Here is a 20,365-nt window from a genome sequence, read left to right as displayed (position 1 = left end):
AAAGGCCCATTGCATGAGGCGCTGTACAAAACACAAAGATAGACACAGCCCAAGCCCCGCTGAGCTAATGATCTAAGAAAAGTGACACAGGAACAGTGGGAAGAGGGTAAAACCGAAACATGCCTCCACTTTACTGGTTTTAGGGATGGGCAAAATGAGGTGCAACGAGGCTATAGCCAAAATTTTCAAACCTGGCTGCTTAAAGATAGGCAGTAACCTCCATATTTAGGCTGTAAAGTTAAGCACGTGTAAATCTTTGCTGCTCACATTGACTCTGTCTCTGTCACTCATTAGATTTTTAACTGAAATCCCCAATGGAGTTTAGCTTTTCATGCAGAGACCTTTCTGGGAAAACCATAGGAGTGATGGGGACCCCTCTTTATTCAAACACTCAAACTGGGTAGCACCAATCAGGTTAAATGCATGTTTTAATCTGGGCGTTGACTTTTAGCTCCTCCCCTTTTCTCCCCACCAGACCCTTCACCCCCCCAGCCTTAAAGCCATAAGAGCTTTAAAAATGTTTTATAAAAGTATAAATTTTAAGATCCCTGGCTCTACCTAAATCGTATTTCTAATCGCCTTAACCAAGCCCTGGGGTATGTTCAAATTGTTATAAACATCATTTTGGATGGGTTGGGGGGATTATATGTTTCAAATGTGATTATACAGTGATATATACGTTCCCCGTGTAATCAGGAATAAAACAATTGTAATCCTCAAAAAGATGTTTAACAACAATTCTAAACTACTGAGGATTTGACTAAGGGTGTTGGGGAATTAGAAATGAGATGTGAAAAGGGGGAAGGGAAAAGACTTCAAATGCTATTTTCAAAAGAAATAGGCCATGGTTTTCCAAAAAGGCTTATACAAGGAACAGAAAATGGATCAGTGAGGCTGCTTCATTTTTAAAGCAACTAATACAGAGTTTAGTTACATTAAGTAGTTCACAGAAGATGCAAAAGTAAGAAACAATCAAACAACTCCTCACAAGAGCCTTGATCTCAGACCAGAAAAGGCAAAAATTAAGGCCCTGATCCTGCAAATACTTTTCCGTCCCTTTAAGTAGGTGAGTAGTCCTATTGATATCAATGCAACTACTCACATGCTTAAAGTTAAGCACGTGGTTAAGTGTTTGCAGGATCCAGGCCTAAATGTTGCTCCCAAGGTTATATAGATGAGCTGTATTCTGTTTTATTAATGGAGTTGCCAACGTTATATTTAAAAAATATGGACCAGACCTCAGATGTCCCCAAGCTTGACTTGAACCTCTGGGGGCAAGACCCTCTCCCCCCATTCCCATGCTTCCTAGGGGTTCTCTTTCTCCAGCTCTGGATGCTGCAGAGAACCCAGGGTCTCAGGTGCTGGGCCAGCAGCTGCTGCAACTCCTGTTTAGGTTCTGCACAGAGCTGCATACCCTCAAGTCACAAAAGTTTCCAGGGGAGTGCAGGTAGTTCAGAACTTTACATGGAGCCTGATTCTCTGCTACGTTGTATTACCATTTATTCCTGTGCCAAATGCTCTCAGACCAGACCATTCCACTCCCAGCAATGGTAGCATTTTACATTCACCCTGCAGAAGGCAGTGGAGAACCAGATCCTGGATGAGCTCAGCACTTAACAGGCTTGGGCACTAAAATGGATGTAATACAGGGGTAGGGGAAGTGGGGGCATGTGATTTGGTCTGTTTTTTTCTGGCATACATTTTCTTAGTTCCAGTGTTTAGGGGTATTAGATGAGTCAGAAAATCCAGAGTACATGGGGGAAAGAGGGAAGGCTAGTGGTGACAGGCTGGAGGCAAGTAAACCCTCAGCTAATCCTCTCTTACATAGACTTTCATGAGAGAGCCAGCCTCACCACTCTAGAGAGAACACTGTGTAATTATGGGATGGTGAACCTGCATAGCATTTAAGTATAAACACAGTAATTTGGGCATAAGGACCAGAGATGAGGGTTCTAGCCCCAGATTCTCAAAGGACTATTATAGGCACGTAACACCAATTGAAATCATTTGGAGTTATGCACCTAAATACTGTCGAGGACCTGGGCTTTAGTCCCAGCTAGGAAACTATCTTGTTGAGTGACCTGCTGGCTTGAAGTGCTCAGATGCCAGGAATGATGTCATGGGTGTGGTGGTATAAAACCTTGAGTAGAATCAAACTGAATTCTGAATTTGGGCAGTCTGGGAATTGCTCTGTGCCTCAATTTCCCCCATTTTTAAAACGTTGCATAATACGCTCTTTACTGAGAAGCGTTTTGAAATCTGCTCTGTGAAAATACTAAGGCTGTTGGGTTTTGATTGTTTTTTGCATTAAAGGAGTGTGACAGTATTACACAAGCGCAAAACTGGGCTCTGAAGCTCTTACTGTTGTTCCAATTGCGACCCCTAGTGTCGCAATACGTTTTTACTAATAAAACTCTTGATTATTCGGGGCCCACTCACTTAAGCCTTCCACACACAGAATCCTCCTTGTGTTACAGTGGGAGAACTTTTAGAATAGGGCCTTCTGGCCTTTTTCCCTTTTGGGTGGAGCAGTAATTCTGCCCTCATCTTTATGGATTTTCCAGGCCCAGATATGTTCAGATTTCTTGTGGTTTTGGTAGTGCCCCAGAAAGTATTTGCTGTTAGGAATTAACATTTATGCCCACAAATCTTAAAACTTCATTTTGTGTACATGTGGTATGGAGTAATGTCAGAGACCTTGAGGGCCATCCGCTCAGCCCTGGTCTGACAAAGTGTTGGAGCTGTGGAATTGAACCACTGGGCCCATCTGAAAGTCAAATTTTAAGGCACAAGCCTGTGAGCAAGACTACAGAGCCGCCTGGCAATGGAGTCCCTGCAAGGGTACAGGAGTAGGTGGCCTGGGTTCTGGTTCTGGACTGACTTGTTGCTGTGGCCTTGGCTATGTCACTGGACATTGAGATAATCAGAAGGGGAATAAAAAGAGCCTAAAGCTTTATTCATTATTATTTAAATCTCAGGATTTTGTTTTGGGGGTGGGGAGCTGGTTTCTGAACACCTTGGCACCCCAGCCAAGGCGGGAGCCGCCGGCTGACCACGATGCCCTCCCGGGGGCTGACTGAGCCTCAGCCCCCGCCCGGGCGTGGGGCCACCGTGTTCCGCCCCGCAGCCGGGCCCGAGGCGCTGGGCCGGGCTAGGAACGGAAGGGCCGGGCGCGGGGTGCGGCTGAGAACAGGGCCCCTCGGAGGAGCGCTCCGGAGCGGCTGCCGGACAGTCCCATCGCGGGGCGCGGGAAGGGCTCTGGGGCCGGTCCCCACCGGGAGAGCGATGAGCGGCCCCTGGGAGCAGCGGGAGCTGCACGAGAGGCTGCGGGAAGCGGCCGCTCTGGGGGACCTGGAGGAGGTTCGGCGCCTGCTGCAGAGCGGGGCGGACGTCAACTCCCCCAATGAGCTCAACGGCTGGTAAGTGCCCCCCCGCGCTCTGGCCTCCTCCGCCCCCCCAAGTTACAACCTGCGCTCCCCCCCCCCCCGCTGCTATAACCTCCCGCGTACCCCCTCCCCCGCTGCTCTGGCCTCCTCCGCCCCCCCCCCAGTTACAACCTGCGCCCCCCCCGCTGCTATAACCTCCCGCGTACCCCCTCCCCCGCTGCTCTGGCATCCTCCGCCCCCCCCAAGTTACAACCTCCTGCGTCCCCCCCGCTGCTATAACCTCCCGCGTACCCCCTCCCCCGCTGCTCTGGCATCCTCCGCCCCCCCAAGTTACAACCTCCTGCGTCCCCCCCAACCTCCTGCGCTTCTCCCCCCCCAGCTGCTATAACCTCCCGCGTACCCCCTCCCCCGCTGCTCTGGCATCCTCCGCCCCCCCAAGTTACAACCTGCGCTCCCCCCCCGCTGCTACAACTTCCTGCGTCCCCCCAACCTCCTGCGTTTCTTCCGACCCCCCCCCGCTGCTACAATCTTCTGCGTCCCCCCCAACCTCTTGCGCTTCTTCCCCCCCCCAGCTGCTATAACCTCCCACGTACCCCTCTCCCCCGCTGCTCTGGCATCCTCCGCCCCCCCTGAAGTTACAACTTTCTGCGCTCCCCCTCCCGCTGCTATAACCTCCCGCGTACCCCCTCCCCCGCTGCTATAACCTCCCGCGTACCCCCTCCCCCGCTGCTCTGGCATCCTGCGCCCCCCCCCGAAGTTACAACCTGCACTCCCCCCCGCTGCTACAACTTCCTGCGCCCCCCCCAACCTCCTGCGCTTCTTCCCCCCCTCAGCTGCCATAACCTCCCACGTACCCCGCTGCTCTGGCATCCTCCGCCCCCCCCCCCCGAAGTTACAACTTTCTGCGCTCCCCCCACCCGCCGCTACAACCTCCTGTGCCGCCTCCTCCCCCCCAGCTGGGACAGCTCAGCCGGTCACCCCCCGCCAGGTTTCTGCTGGGAGAGCTGGGGCTGGGTGAGAGCAGGGACTGGCAGGCCGAGGGCTGGGGTGTGCGTGTGAGTGTGGAGCCCCCATCCCTGTTGGTATCAGAGGAGGAGTTTGTGCTGGTGCCCTTGTTCTAAGTCTCTCTGACCCACCCTGCTCTCCCGCCGCAGAAGTGGCTACATAACTCTTGCTAACGCTTGTACAGTGCCTTGGCATCATTGGGGACGAAAGGCTCAGTGCTGGGAAATCCTGGGAACCTCACGTCAGTGCTCCGTGCCTTGGTTTCCCCATCTGTAAAATGGGATAATTACATTGATCTCCTTTGTAGTGTGCTTTGAGACCCAGCCATGAAAAATGCTATATAAGAGCTAAGCCTTATTATTAACAAAAGTGAGAATACATGTAGCCTGGAAGCTTGGCACCACGCTTTATTCACTATGATTGTATTAACGTGGTAGTACCCTGATTTGTAGTACCAGGGCTTGGCTTTTCTGTGTAGATGGGACCAAACTGACTTACAGTATGTTACTGAAACATGGTAAAGCCCTTGGCCAACATTTTCAGAAGTTTAACCCTAACTTGCGGTCCCAAAGTCCTTATTTAGATTGTTCAAGTCAGTAGCTGGATTTTTCAAAAGTGCTGATCACCCTGCATCTCCCATTGACTTTGTTGAGAGCTGCTTGATGCACTGTAGTATTGGAAAAAAAACTGACAGTTTTTAGTGGAGAAGGGCATAAGAAGATTCAATAGTTGGGAGCTGAAGTACAAATTTTTAACAGTGCAGGTGATTTGTAGACTCATAGATTTTAAGGTCAGAAGGAACCATTATGATCATCTAGTCTGACCTCTTGCACAATGCAGGCCACAGAATCTCACCCATCCACTTCAATGACAAACCCATAACCTATGTCTGAGTTATTCAAGTCCTCAAATTGTGGTTTGAAGACCTCAAGCTGCAGAGAATCCTCCAGCAAGTGACCCGTGTCCCATGCTGCAGAGGAAGGCAAAAAACCTCCAGGGCCCCTGCCAATCTGCCCTGGAGGAAAATTCCTTCCCGACCCCAAATATGGCGATCAGCTAAACCCTGAGCATGTGGGCAAGACTCACCAGCCAGCACCCAGGAAAGAATTCTCTGTAGTAACTCAGATCCCACCCCATCTAACATCCCATCACAGACCACTGGGCATACTTACCTGCTGATAATCAAAGGTCAATTGCCAAATTAATTGCCAAAATTAGGCTATCCCATCATACCATCCCCTCCATAAACTTACAAGCTTAGCCTTAAAGTCAGATAGGTCTTTTGCCCCCACTTCTCCCCTTGGAAGGCTGTTCCAGAGCTTCACTCCTCTAATGGTTAGAAACCTTCATCTAATTTCAAATCTAAACTTCCTAGTGTCCAGTTTATATCCATTTGTTCTTGTGTCCACATTGATACTAAGCTTAAATAATTCCTCTTCCTCCCTAATATTTATCCCTCTGATATATTTATAAAGAGCAATCATATCCCCCCTCAACCTTCTTTTGGTTAGGCTAAACAAGCCAAGCTCTTTGAGTCTCCTTTCATAAGACAGGTTTTCCATTCCTCGGATCATCCTAGTAGCCCTTCTCTGAACCTGTTCCAGTTTGAATTCATCCTTCTTGAACATGGGAGACCCGAACTGCACACAGTATTCCAGATGAGGTCTCACCACTGCCTTGTATAATGGTACTAACACCTCCTTATCTTTGCTGGAAATACCTCTCCTGATGCATCCTAAAACTCCATTAGCTTTTTTAATGGCCATATCACATTGGCAGCTGATAGTCATTCTGTGATCAACCAATACTCCGAGGTCCTTCTCCTCCTACTTCAAGCTGATGTGTCCACAATTTATAACTAAAATTATTGTTATTACTCCCTAAATGCATGACCTTGCACTTTTCACTTTTAAATTTCATCCTATTACTATTACTCTAGTTTACAAGGTCATCCAGATTTTCCTGTATGATATCCCGGTCCTTTTCTGTGTTAGCAATACCTCCCAGCTTTGTGTCATCTGCAAACTTTATTAGCACATTCCCACTTTTTGTGCTAAGGTCAGTAATAAAAAGATTAAATAAGATTGGTCTCAAAACTGATCCCTGAGGAACTCCACTAGTAACCTCCTTCCAGCCTGACAGTTCACCTTTCAGTATGACCCGTTGTAGTCTCCCTTTTAACCAGTTCCCTATCCACCTTTCTATTTTCATATTGATCCCCATCTTTTCCAATTTAACTAATAATTCCCCACGTGGAACCGTATCAAATGCCTTACTGAAATCGAGGTAAATTAGATCCACTGTTTCCTTTGTCTAAAAAATCTGTTACCTTCTCAAAGAAGGAGATCAGATTGGTTTGGCACGATCTACCACTGAAACAAACTACCAAGGGCAGTGGTAGATTCTCCATCTCTTGATGTCTTCAACTCTGGATGCCTTTCTGGAAGATTTGCTTTAATCAAACACATTTTGGACTCAGTACCTGGCTGAAATTGAATGGCCTGTGATACACAGAAGGTCAGATTTGGTAATCTATAGTCCCTTCCGGCCTTAAAAATCTATGAATATATAATGGTATATTCCTAAATATGGACTTAAGAGGTGTAACTTTAGGGCCTTGTTTTTGAAGACTTTAGTCCAAGTCTTTACAGGGGTCTAGTAAGTCTATTGTCCTCTTTAATTTCCATTACATGATATATTGTGTAACAGTTAACATTGCTCAAGTACAGGGACCCCCAACACTATATTTTATTAATAGCATGAAGCAGTGTCGTTGTTTTTGTTTGTTTAGCACAGTCAGTGTATTCAACGGACGCCAACTGATCAAGGTAAAGGAAGTCCCTCCCCCAAGGAATTTACAACTGAATCATGTTCAGTTTAAATGTGGAAGCGACTCTGGTGTCTCCCAAGTTACGCTTATTCTATGTGCAACCTCAGGCAAATGGATTATTGTTGGCACATAATGGATTAGAACTCTGGATTTTGTGTTCGGGGTATAATTCATTGGAACTACAAAATCACCAATATATTTTCTTTACACACAGGACTTGTTTGCACTGGGCATGCAAACGGAATCATGCTGAAGTGGTCTCTTGCCTGATTGATGCTGGTGCTGATAAGGAGATTCTCACAGCTAAAGGAGAACTGGCAGCCCAGTTAACGTCAAAGAAAAAAATCAGGAAGATTATGGGAGGTACAACTTGTAGATATTTGTCAATATATTCTAATATGTTGTAAGAAATTGTTGGAATCAGGACTGCTGAATTTTACTCCTGCTTCTGATACTCTGGGTAAGTTACTTTGGCCTCAGTCATGCTCCTGTGGAAATCAGTATAAACATAAGTGCAAGAATATTTTATGTCAAGCAAAGCTGACTGAGACACAGCAGGTCGATATGGACTTTGCTGTGGAGAGGAGACAGAATAAGAGGGTGTATACCATTTGATTTGCATGACACATTCAGGTTTAAAGGTGATTACTGATGCATTTCCTCATATGATCTTCAAATTTGTTTAGTGTGGTTATTTCACTAGTAGATAAACCTGTTTTACTCTTTTAATATGATACTAAAAACTGATGGTTGCCAACTGCAATTCAAAAACTCCACTCTTGCTAGGAAAGTGCTTTTTAAGGCTTGTCTTCATGGGAAATTTACTGCAATAATGTACCAGTGTAGTGAAAGTAACATAAGATAAACTGGAAGAAGGTACTCCTATTCTGAAATAAAAAGTGTGTGCATCTATGGAATTATACTAGTATAATTATTGCAATATAATTATACTGGTATAACTATATCAGTAAATTTCCCTGTGTAGATAAGCCCTTCGAGTCCTCTTTTAGATACAGAACTGAGAATGAAACAGCTTCTCCAGTTCTCATGGGAGCGTTTCCATTGACTTAAATGGAGTTGAATCAAGCCTCAAGCCAAAGGCTTTTATATATAAGCACAAATAGATCTGGTCAAGCTGAACCAAAAGTCTTACAAGGCCATTGTATACAGAAGCAACTGCTACATTTTAGGAGTGATGGCTTCTGACAATTTCATAGCTGAGTTATGAGTTCCTGGCAGTAAAACTTAACCTTCTTCATACACATAACAAAACACGGTATATTTAAAAAGCTTATCCCCCACACGTACCGAGAAGCAAGTCCCAAATTAGATACAGGACACTCTTAGAAATGGTGCAGATATGTCTGATTGAGTCGTGTTTCTGTACTATAGAAATTTCACCTTTTGTAACTTTGGGCATGCTTGTATATGTTAATTATATTTGTATGGAGAATGGGCCTCTTAAATTCAGGCTGATAACTTTAACAATCCATGAAGAGTGTGTAGTAGTTGCATGACTGCTGTGTAAATGCGTGTGTAGCTAAGTACAGGCTGCCATTACTATTTTCACAGTCATTTGTGTGATTGGTATAATCTTTGAAAACTGGTTTTTCCTTCTTCTGGGCAAAAATCTGCAGCTATTACACACACAGTAGGACAACAGGACTTGTGTTTTGACTTTTGAAGGTTTAGGCTGACATATCCAAGGGAAATGAACTCCCACGTAATTCCTGCCTGGTATGTTTGTCTGGTCACTAATCATTCATGCCCAGATTTTTAAAGGCATTTAGGTGTCTAGTTCCCATTGATTTCAAAGGGAGTTAGGTACCTAAATACCTATAAAACCTGGGCCTTATTTACCAGGTATGGGATATGTGTCACTTTCACCCTCCTAAACAAATTTAGTTGTGCATTCCCAGGAAAACTGAGAGCATCTTGTTTGGGCTTCCTTGGCATTGTTACTGTTAATGGGCTTACTCCTCTGTTCTTATTCAAGCCAAATTTGTTGCAATAGTTTGGTGAATGTGAGGACTGCGAGATTGGACCCAACTAAGTGAGAAAAACATTCCACTTCCTTTGCTGGCATCTCTGAAAACCAATTATTTTAAATAATGTCTTTAAAAAAAAATCACATCAAAACTACTTCTCAATCTGATCCTTTCAGAGATGGCGAACTGTCATTGCTGTATTTAAAGGCATCACTTGTATCTGCTTTTGATGGTTTAATTATTTTTCTTTGGCTTTTTTTTTTTTTTTTTGCTTCCAGCCAGTTTGTACAAAAATTTCTTTTCCTCTTTATTTTTATTCTTTAATTTCACATGCCCAGCACTTTGCCATGCTTCCAAGTGCCCATATGCTCAAGTTACTTGGGGAGGGGATAACTCAGTGGTTTGAGCATTGGCCTGCTAAACCCAGGGTTGTGAGTTCAATCCTTGAGGGGGCCACTTAGGGATCTGGGGCAAAATCAATACTTGGCCCTGCTAGTGAAGGCAGGGGGCTGCTGCACTCAATGACCTTTCAAGGTCCCTTCCGGCTCTATGAGATAGCTATATTTCCATATAGTATTATTATATTTAAGCAACATTGTGCAATTCTTGTGATTTTGTGCAAGATGATGTAATTTTGTGAGACAGTAGGAAAAATCGAATTTTATATTTGAATTGGGGAAGATGGTAATATTTAAGTAACAAGTTTTTTTTTTCTCTCTCTCTCCCCCCTTGAAGTGGAGGAAAATGAATTTCAAGAAGTGGAAGATTTAAACTTGCCAATTGTTGCAAACTATTTGGCCAATCCACCCTTCCCTTATGTTTACACTAAAGAAAACAGCAGCATTCCATCCATCTCAACAGCATCCCAGAATGAAAGCACTTCCGTCTCTTCTGTTTCTCTGTGTGAAACTAGTCCTTGTTCATCAGCAACTCAGGTCAAAAGCATTTGCACACCCACGTCATCACACAGCGAAGATAGTTTTCCTGTGGCACGCTCTAAGGAAGATCAGCCCACCCCATCAGGAGACATCATGGTGCCAGAATATCCAAAACCTAGAGTCCAGAATGGCTCCATTTGTCAGCCATCCATGTCTCATAATAGAGGCCTCTTTTCTCCAGTAGCATCTAAACAGCCTGTACCTCAGCAACAGAATGGCTCTCATACTGGGGCCGCACCGACATTTCAGCCACTTTTCTTCACCGGAACTTTTCCATATAATATGCAAGGTAACAAAGTTTCCAAGATCATGCATCTTGCTACCACACTACTGATCCATGTTTGCATCACTAGTTGGGAACTGAAGTGAGGGTGTATTTCATGCTGATCTCAATCTGTCTCTTTCCATCCTCTTGGAGGAGAGGTGGAAATGTCAAAGGGACACTCTGGTGGCAGAGAGAGCGATCTATTCCCTTTCTTATTTCAAATGCTGTCCCCACCCTGCTAACTAGATTAAGTGTGGTATTATTTATACAGTAATATAAATGTGTTACAATTACAACTGCTTTTCCTCTGCTGGAGAGATTCCACTCTAAAACCCAAAATCATAAACCCTGCCAAATATGATACAAGGTGTAATAACTCTCTTGTAAACGAATACAGTTTGTAATTTAGGGCTTGTCTATAGAGGGAATTATTCTGGAATAGCTGGAATAAGAGTTACTCCACTTCAAATTCACATCCTGCTTTATTCCAGATTATTGTGTGTGTAGACAAGCCCTTAGTAACAAAACTTAGTGCCTTTTTCTGAGGTTTCTTTACATCTCCTAATGCTTTTTTCAAATGAATTTCATTGCTGTTGAAATGAAACCCTTCATTAGTCATACTGGGTCTACTCTGTTACACTGATGTGAACCCAGAAAACCTTTCTTAAACTCAGCGGAGTTATTCGCAATTTACTCTAGTATAACTGACCAGAATGTGGATAATTACATGCATTCTATTTGCTCTCACAAGTGGAACAGATCTGATATGTCATAACATTATTATGAAGCTGTGCTGCTGTTTGTGTTTAGTGAGAAAAATCTGTTTTAATTCCCATTTCAGCCATAAATTGAATTGTTAAGAACCCTCAGAATAGAAATTGTATTCCAGACCAGTCATCATGTCCTGTCTGGATGTGAGGCTTGGCAGGGGGTCTGGATCTGGGTGGTCCAGATGCATAGGGGTTGGGTGGATGGGGGAGCAGCTCCCCATACAGTGGCCCCCTTCCCCCACAGTTGAGGAGCAATGGGGGCAGGAGGATGCTGAGCTTTCTGCAGCTGGGGGAGGTTTCTGGGGGTGGGTCTGACACAGCCCCATACACTTCTTGAAGGGGAACTGGAAGTCCTGTCCTCTCCTCCCTCCAGCTCAGCCAGGACTAGCAGCTGATCCCGGGTCCAGGTAGGAGCCACTGGCTGGGGTGTCCCCAGCCCCATGGTGATTCACCTCTCCTGGCTGCTCTGGGTGCCTGAAACAATGTACCTTCTCCTCTAGGGAGTGGTGTGTGACTGCTCTTGCAGCTTCCCTGTCAGAAAGTCATTTTTCTGCTGGAAAGCAAAATAATCTGTGGGGGACATGAATTCTGTACATGCGCAATGGCGCAGAATTCCCCATGGTGTATACAGTAGTATCTGTGCTATCATGAGCACTAAATTCAAGGGGGAGAAGAGGAATTCATTCTGATAGAGGCTTTAGAATATTGCATTTTTTTTTTAAATATGCCCATATCATTTTAAGGTTTCCTCTGTAGTTTTGGGTTGTTTCCTTCATTGTGGATATGTGTTACTGGACTTTCTATGGGTATCTCAGGTTTAAATCCTTGTAAGAGTGATTCTGGTGTTATGCTAAAAAATTCTGAATTTAAATAATAAAGTGTAAATTCTCCCTCAGTTTCAGTCTATTATACTGATTATTTTAATTTGTAAGATTATATCAGACCTCTTCCCATACCATTTTTTTTTTTTTTTTTTACTAGAACTAGTGCTTAAGGTAAGAATTCAGAACCTTAGGGAAAATGACTTCATTGAGATTGAATTAGACAGACAAGAACTGACCTATCAGGATCTACTTAGAGTCAGTTGCTGTGAACTGGGTGTTAATCAAGAGCAAGTGGAGAAGATTAGAAAGTTACCAAATACGTTGGTAAGAAAGGTAAGAGGAACTTCCATATTTAATTGCTAATTGGATATTATTCATTTTATTTCTCTGTTATCTTGGATTCTGGAGTATGAAGATCAGCTACTGACTTTAGACTCCAAAGAATTGCACTGTGTTCACAAACTGACTGCCACGTTTTGTTACATATTTAGGCCCAAAGGAAGATTTCATAGGAGGGAAATAATGCAGTTTCATCATGATCTAGTAAAAACGTATTTCTTTTTATCAATGTGCATGTTTATCTCTTGAGCATGTCATTAGTATGTGGAAATGGAAGAATCTTTGTGTGTGAGTGTGGGGGGAGAATGCCCTACCTCAGCTTTTGTTGCAAATAATGTATAAGGGTACCCCATCAGCAATGTAAACATTCCTTTGTGTTCAGACAACACAGCTCTCATGGTTCTGTGTCTGAAATCAACTGGCCTTGTCTGCATGATTTTCAGTTAATCTGACACATGCACTGACTTTCTTAGTAATGTTCTGATCAGATCCTTTCACTGCGTAATTCACTAAGTACAAATAATGGGTACTTGAAGAATGGAAAAGTCATCTTAACGATATTGAAAGATTCCATCATAGAGCAAAACAAATAGTGACACATCTGTTAACTAGAAAAAATAGTACTTATGTACCTTGTTAGGTAGAATTGTACCTGGCAGTTGGTTAATGCTTGCTTTCACAGGCCTGACCTTGTTTAGACACATTAATGGTAAATATATTTATAGACATTTGCTTTTTTTGTTTTCATCCTTTTAAGGACAAAGATGTTGCAAGACTTCAGGATTTTCAAGAACTGGAGCTGGTTCTACTGAGAAGTGACAACTCTCCTTTTAGAAATGCTGCATCAACACTGACGGAGAGGTCTTGCTACAATAGTAAAGCATCAAAGCTGACTTACTGAACTTTCTAGAATGTGAGAAGTATATGCTGCTGTCTTATGAAGCAGTGGATTAATTGTGTGTGAAACTTTAAGTTATTGTTAGGGTTAATATTTTAACTAGTAAAAGTAGATCTTTGATATTTACTATCCTTTTCCATTTTTTTAACTTTATATTGTATTCAGATAAAGGGTACCTCATTTGTCTGTTAAGCCGACATGCTTCAGATACAAGTCAATGAAGTTTATTGGTTGTACTTGGCATAAGAAGACAGCTGGTCAACTGTTGGCATGAAAAGTAAAGACTTCTAGAAAAATCAGGCACAGTTAGATATCTATATTTTTTTTGCATAAATTTGTGCTTCTCTGGCTTGTGGCCCCCTTGAAAATGTAAATACTGTCCTTATTTCTCAGACTCCTCAAGGTGCAGTCTCTCTCAGCTGTCACCAAAACTTTTAAGTGAATCAGTGAAGGATGTAAGGGTTTGTATTAGAGAGTTTTCAAGAATTTGGTTTTGTACTGCTTTCTCCTTCCTCAAACTATTCCATCTATGAACAGTCTCACATCCATGTTTGGAATGGAGTTTAGCTGTCTGATTACTGTACACAGTACCTGGCTCATTGAATCTCTTACAACTGCCCTAAGTGTGGGAATAAATATTAATTCCTAACATCAAATACTTTCTGGGGCACTATCAAAACGTCAAGAAATCTGAACATATATGGGCCTGGAAAATCCATAAAGATGACGGCAGAATTACTGCTCCACACAAAAGGAAAAAGGAACAGAAGGCCCTAAGTGTGAAGTAGCATGTCATGCTGTCTTCTAGAGCAGTGGTATTTCCTGCTCCAAACAGTCCACAGAACACCCATTATAACAACCACACAGGGACAGCTTGCTAAAATCAGATTCCCAGATGTCAAACTGCCACTGATGTTTATTAAAACCCTTCATTTCTCTTCCCCAAACTAATAGGTGACCAACTGAACAAAATGGGATAACTGTTAATATTTTGTTCTTAAAATACTGATTTTTTTTTATAAGTAAATCTTAGCTGCACTGTTGAACAATTGTATTAGATCATCAATGCAAATGAAAGTTACATATGTGGTTGTGCTGAAAAGAAAACGGCCATGTTTGACTGTATATTTACATTATTTTTGTGGGTGTCAATTGCTTTTAAAAACCTATATACTTCTAAAAGAATTCATTCGCTAACACTTGTCCACTTGGCAAGCAATCATTACTCCCTATGATTCTAGTAGTGCTTTAATGATTTTTAAAAAATCTCTTCTAGGAACTAGCCTCATTGATGCTAACAGTTCAGGAAATCTGGGTTAAATTCAGGCTTCTGTGCACTAGGAGCACAATACTAGAAAATATTTGTTGTTGAGAAGTGGAAGTATTAACTCCAGAGGAGACAGTCTGCTATGCTTAGCCAGACCCAGTTAAGGGAACATGTGAATGGAAATAGAGGCATCATCAGAAGCAATTAACATATGCACTTGGAGCTGTTTTTAAATTGATTCTGTATAACACATTTTTCCCACCACTGTTGCATTATGTTGCATGAGCTGGTGTCACTTAAAGCCTGTCAAAAGCTTCAGCCAACTGAATAATCCAAATAGCTTAATGTTGCTGGATGCTTTATGCACTGTTAAAAACTTGAATCTAAGCCTAGTTGAGCTCTTAATTTTTCAGAGCTTATCCTGGCAGTGTTAATCTAAAACATGTATCACATTTGCTATCAAATACTATATTTTCAAGTTGTTTTTTCTCCCAAGGAGCCTGGCCTAACTTTTGTTGCTGGAAGTACTTATGTCCAGCAGTTCTCAAAACACTCGGCTACCCTGAGACTGATGAAGGCCAGGCTGATGTGCAGAAAAACTCAAAATGGCAATTCCAGATTGAGTAGGAAATCTGACCTTTCTTATGAGTTAAACAAAAACACTTCCTACCAGTGTCTTTCAATTCAAAACGTAACCTAATTTATAAGAGATCTGCTATTGAGTCCATCTCCAACTCTATTTCTTTATTAAACTATACTAGAGCAGCTGCCTTTAAATAGCTTCTTCCTGCACTATTACCCCAGTGAGAACTTGATACAACAGTAGGGATTATTTTTTATGTGGCTTGCAGTGTATAATATTGGAAATGATTTAGTGTAATACACTGCGTAGGGGATAGCTTCCCCTTGTAGTAGCTGCTGCTCTTTTGACCAGTATGTTTTCACATGCTGTACAACTGATGGCACATATTGGTTTATTAAGTAGACATTTCTGAATTTGACTAGACAATAATAGAATGTGGCAAATTGTTTTGCAACATGACAGGTCAAATCCAAAATATAAAGATGTTAAAGTTACTAGCACTTTCCTTTTGATCACTGAGATGTTGTTTAATTGGTTTAAAATTGATTACTGCATTCATGGTCCTTTCCCTATTCCAACTAACACTCCACCAATGAAAGCCTCCAGTGATATGCATCTGTGGTCTAATCCTTCTGCCATCTAATCCACTCTGCCAGTACTCTCCCCTGTTCTGTCCATACAGTGACTGGACAAGCGCATAAGGCCTGATTCAACTTCTGCTCACCTGAAGGCCCCCATTGACATCAGTACTTAGTCAAACCTGATTCTCCCTGTGGTGGGGATTTGGCCTACATACATGCCACTGTACTGCAGGAGTTATTTCAAAGTGAATGCTAAACTGTTTGGTAAAAACAGTACCTATGTAGCTCAAAATTAAGAGTATGCACAGCTAGTTTTGCAGATCCTCTGGTTTAATGCATGTAGGACATTGTTTATGTAAAAATGACAATGTAACAGAATTGTCCAGTAACTAATGGAAGCGATTCTATTTCAATAAGCTTTATTTTCTCTAATTCACAACAACTGTTAACTTGATATGCAACACAACCTTTGCTAAAGAACTACTGACTGTAAAAATATAGTGCTGGTAACTGAGCAAATCTATGCATTCAGAGAAATATTTTTGTATGTTTTATGAAGTTTGATAAAATTTAAAGCACACTAACTATGTAAATGGTGAATTTATTTCTGTTCATAGAATAATAAAGATGTCAGTGGGAAAAGAGTTTAAACTTCTTCCAGGGACTTTTTTTTTGGCATTACCAACTTGTATTGAAATGATAGGGCTACTTTTAAAGCTTGCAGATTTCTTTTATATTTGTTTCTAGTCCTAAGCCTTAGTTCCTAAAGGCAGAACCTTAAAAGTCAATTAATAATGAATATTTAACACCAACCATGTAAGGTCAGGTGTAAGAGCAGCTGAGGAAAGAGGTTTGAGGTGGTTTCCAACTCTACGCATCTTGTCTTCAATATACTGTACGAGCTAGTCAAACAGCTGCTGAGCTTAACGCTGGCTGAGCTTTGTCGCTTTCTATAAGGGTGGATTTGTGCCCAATTTTACACCAAGAGGGTGTAAAAATGCAGATTGCTAAACAAGTGACATTTGCCTTTGTAAAAGAACACAATGCTAATGTAGAAAGAGGGTCAGGAATGGTAAATAAGTTACTAAAAGAGGTGCCAGCTAAGTCTTCAAAAATAGGATTAAAAAGGCTTTAAGTAGCTCAACTCAGCCTCCAGGCCCTAAGAATAGCCATGCTGCTTCAGACCAATGGTTGCAGTAGCCTGATGTCCAAAAGTGGCCAACGCCAGGTGCATCAAAGAGAATGCCCAGAACAGGCATTATGTGAGCTAGCGTCTGGCAATGAGAGGCTAGGAACAGCCAGAGCATGGGGGTTGCATCCCTGACCTTCTTCGCTCATAGCCATTGCTGGCCCTATCTGCCATGACTTTATCTAATTCGTTTTAGCCTTCACACCATGTTCTGCTGTGCGAAGAGGTACTGCCTTTTAAACGTGCTGCCTATTAATTTCATTGAGTGACACACATCCTGCATCCTGGGTCTTGTGTTAGGTGAAGGGCTAAATAACACTTTCTCCACACTGGTCTGGATTTTATAGACCTTTGTCCCAATCTCTCTTCATGCGGAATCTGTGCCATACCTCTCTTTTCTAATTCCACATACCTTTTTTGCGACAGGGCAACCAAAACTGCACGCAGTATTCAGGGTGTCAGCCAGGGGTCTCAAACTCAAAGGACCAGGAGGGCCACATGAGGGCTAGTTCATTGGGCCGAGGGCTGCATCACTGACATACACACCTGCGCTGCCTCCGGCCCTACCCCACGCCACTCCTTCCATGAGGCCCCCACCCCTTCCCTGCCCCCATTCGAACAGTCCCCACCCCCTCAGAGGGCGCATGAGGGGCATGGCAGGGAGTTGGGTGCGGGATGCAGCAGGGGGTTGAGATGCAGGCAGGCGATTCGGGTGCAGAAGGGGTGTGGGATGCAGCAGGGGGCTCAGGGCAGGAAGTTGTGGGGGCGGGGGTGTAGGTAGGATAACCAGACGTCCTGATTTTATCGGGACTGTCCCGATATTTGCTTGTCCTGCGTCCCGACCCATGTGCGATTGGGACACTGGACGAACAAGCAATTTTGCTCTCCCGGAGCGACTGTCGCGCGCCCCCCCCTTCGCCTAGTGGGTCCCTCCCCAAATCCCCACCCTGGCCCCCGCCTCTTCCCCAAGCCCGTGTCATTCCTCCTCCCTCCCAGGCTTGCCGCTGCAATGGCGGCACAGGCCTGGAGTAGCGGGTGGGGGCGCGGCTGCCAGTTCCTGGAGCTGGAGCTGAGTAGGAGCTCGGGCACCGGGCGGGCAAGGGGACTGCCCCCCCAGGAGATAGACCGGGGGGCTCAATTGAGGAGCCAGGATGAGGGAGCGGAGCTCGGCTCCTTACCTGGCCGCCCGCGGCCCGCCAGACATTACGAAGCGGGGCGCGGGACGGATGTGGCATGTCTCGCCGGCCGCCCAAGGTCAGGTACGGAGCCGAGTTCCGCTCCCTCCCTCTCCCCAGTCCAGGCTCCTCAGCTGAGCCCCGGTCTCCCTCCTGGGGGAGCGTCCCCTCGCCCGCCCGGGCCGGAGCTCGTGCTCCACACCAGCTCCGGGAACTGGAAGCCGCTCCACCACCCCCTCCCTCCAGGCTTGCGCCGCCATTACAGCTGCAAGCCGGGGAGGGAGGCGGAATCCGCTCAGCTGAGGGGCGGGGGGCTCAGCTTCTTACCCGGCCTGCGGCGGGACATGCCGGCGCCGCGCAGGGACGCTACCCCCCCCCCCCGGGTGAGGAGCCGGCCGGGGTCTCCCCCCCCGACAAAGTTTACACGGCCCACTCGCGCGGCCCCAAGAAGTCGCTCTGCCCCCGCCAGTGCCCGAATCCGGAGCCGCGCCCCTCTCCTGCTCGGCTGCGCTCCAGGAGCGGCTCCGTCCCCGCGGGGTGGCGGGACGCGCCCCATGTGCCCGGGGCCGCGGCCTGCTAATTTCCCCGGCCCCTGCGAAACGGCGTTTTTTATTTTTTGCTTCCGCCCGCCCGGCCCTCGCTGTTTCATGTCTATGATCTGGTCCCCCTAGCTGCAGGAGGGCTGCGGGGTGGCAGCAGCCCACATGGGGGCCAGGGCAGGCTGCCCGCCCCCAGCAGGCAGCCGGAACCATGTCCCTGCGGACACTGGGGGAGGGGAGATGCTGGGCTGCGCACGCTGCTTGCCACGCCTCTAGGTACCCCCCCAAGCTCCCATTGGCCACAGTTCCTAGCCAATGGGAGCTGCGGTAGAGCAGTACCTGGAAGCCAGGGCAACACCACGACCCAGCCTTCTGCATCTCCTCCCCGCCCGCAGGGATGTGATACCAGCCGCTTCAGGGAGCGACGCAGGGCTCAAGGGAGACAATGCTGCGGCTGTAGCTTGCCCACCCCTGGCCTGGAGGCAGGTGTGGGATACGTGGCAGGCTGCAGGAAATAGCCCCATGGGCTGCATGCAGCCCGCATATTTGAGCCTCCTGGTGTGGGCATACCATTAACTTTTAGAGTGGCATTACACTAGTGTCATATTTATCCTTTTCCTAATGGTTCCTAAAATTTCGTTTTGACTGCTGCTGCACATTGAGCAGATGTTTTCAGAGAACTAGCCCCAATGACTTCACAATCTATTTAAGCAGTAAGAGCTAAATTAGATCCCATCATTTCATATGTACAGGTGGGATTATGTTTTCCAGTGTGCATTACTTAACATGGACGTTCACCAGCCACGTTGTTGCATCATCACTCAGTTTTGTGAGACCCCTTTGTAATTTGTAAAGGTACTTTGGTCTTGAGTAATTTTGTATCTACACATTCTGTCACCTCAGTTTTCCAGCTCATTTGTGAGTATGTTGAGTACCCTAGCTCACAGTAGTCCAGGGTCCATGTGTCACTACTCTCCATTCTGAAAACTGACCATTTATTCCTACCCTTTGTTTGCTGTCTTTTACTGATCCATGAGCACACCCCATATCCCACGATTGCTTACTTGGCTTAAGAGCTTTTGATGCCTAGGGGCAGGAGGCAGCCCGCATTGTTCCCACTCCCACAGCGCCACACCTCCAGCCAGGGTGTGGATGGAAGAGGAATGATATGACTTCCTGGCCAGCCAGAGCCTATCAAAGCCACAGCACCTCCTGGGACAGTAGGGGGAAGTAGGTTACACCTTTAGCTGGGGCTGGGCAGATATCCCAGACACACAGCTCCTGCCGTAACTCTAGGCTTACCATACCTCCCTAGTTCCCTAGACATGTTCAGCTTTTTGGAAACCTCCCAACAGTGATTTGAGAACCAAAAAGCTGGACGTGTCCAGGAAAATGCAGTTAACCTGCCTTTTTTTAACTAGCGTTTTAGAAGATATTAGACCAGGGATGGCAAACCTGTGGCTCTGGAGCCACATGCGGCTTTTCAGAAGTTAATATGTGGCTCCTTGTACAGGCACCAGTTCCGAGGCTGGAGCTACAGGCACCAACTTTCCAATGTGCTGGGGGGTGCTCACTGCTAAACCCCAGGCTCTGCCACCAGCACTGCCCCCACTCCACCCCTTCCCATGCTCTCCTCTGAGCCTGCTGTGCCCTTGCTCTCCTCCTCCTCCCCTCCCCTGAGCCTTCTGCATGCCACAAAACAGCTGATTGGGACATTCGGGGAGGGAGCTGGGTGGGAGGTGCTGGCGTATTTCTGTGGCTCTTTGGCAATATACATTGGTAAATTCT

General features: G+C 45.3%; 1 protein-coding gene across 2 annotated transcripts; it reads left to right on the top strand.

The window, feature by feature from the left end:
• Positions 1–3,164: 3,164 nt before the first annotated feature.
• LOC115635648 (ankyrin repeat domain-containing protein 40-like) lies at positions 3,165–16,320 on the top strand. Of its 2 annotated transcripts, XM_030534707.1 has the most exons (6): positions 3,165–3,419; positions 7,436–7,584; positions 9,945–10,436; positions 12,164–12,339; positions 12,498–12,549; positions 13,103–13,147. In XM_030534707.1, the coding sequence occupies exons 1-5, from the start codon at positions 3,286–3,288 to the stop codon at positions 12,516–12,518; spliced, it is 972 nt and encodes a 323-aa protein (XP_030390567.1). In that variant the 5' UTR covers positions 3,165–3,285; the 3' UTR covers positions 12,519–12,549; positions 13,103–13,147. The 2 variants fall into 2 exon arrangements, with proteins under 2 accessions (XP_030390567.1, XP_030390566.1); XM_030534706.1 differs by lacking the exon at positions 12,498–12,549 and having other exon boundaries at positions 13,103–16,320.
• Positions 16,321–20,365: the final 4,045 nt, after the last annotated feature.

This window comes from Gopherus evgoodei, chromosome 15, assembly GCF_007399415.2.
Source record: "Gopherus evgoodei ecotype Sinaloan lineage chromosome 15, rGopEvg1_v1.p, whole genome shotgun sequence".
Classification (NCBI taxonomy): domain Eukaryota; kingdom Metazoa; phylum Chordata; order Testudines; family Testudinidae; genus Gopherus; species Gopherus evgoodei.
The sequence above is the reverse complement of the archived record's forward strand: the minus strand, read 5'-3'. Positions and strand labels throughout refer to the sequence as shown.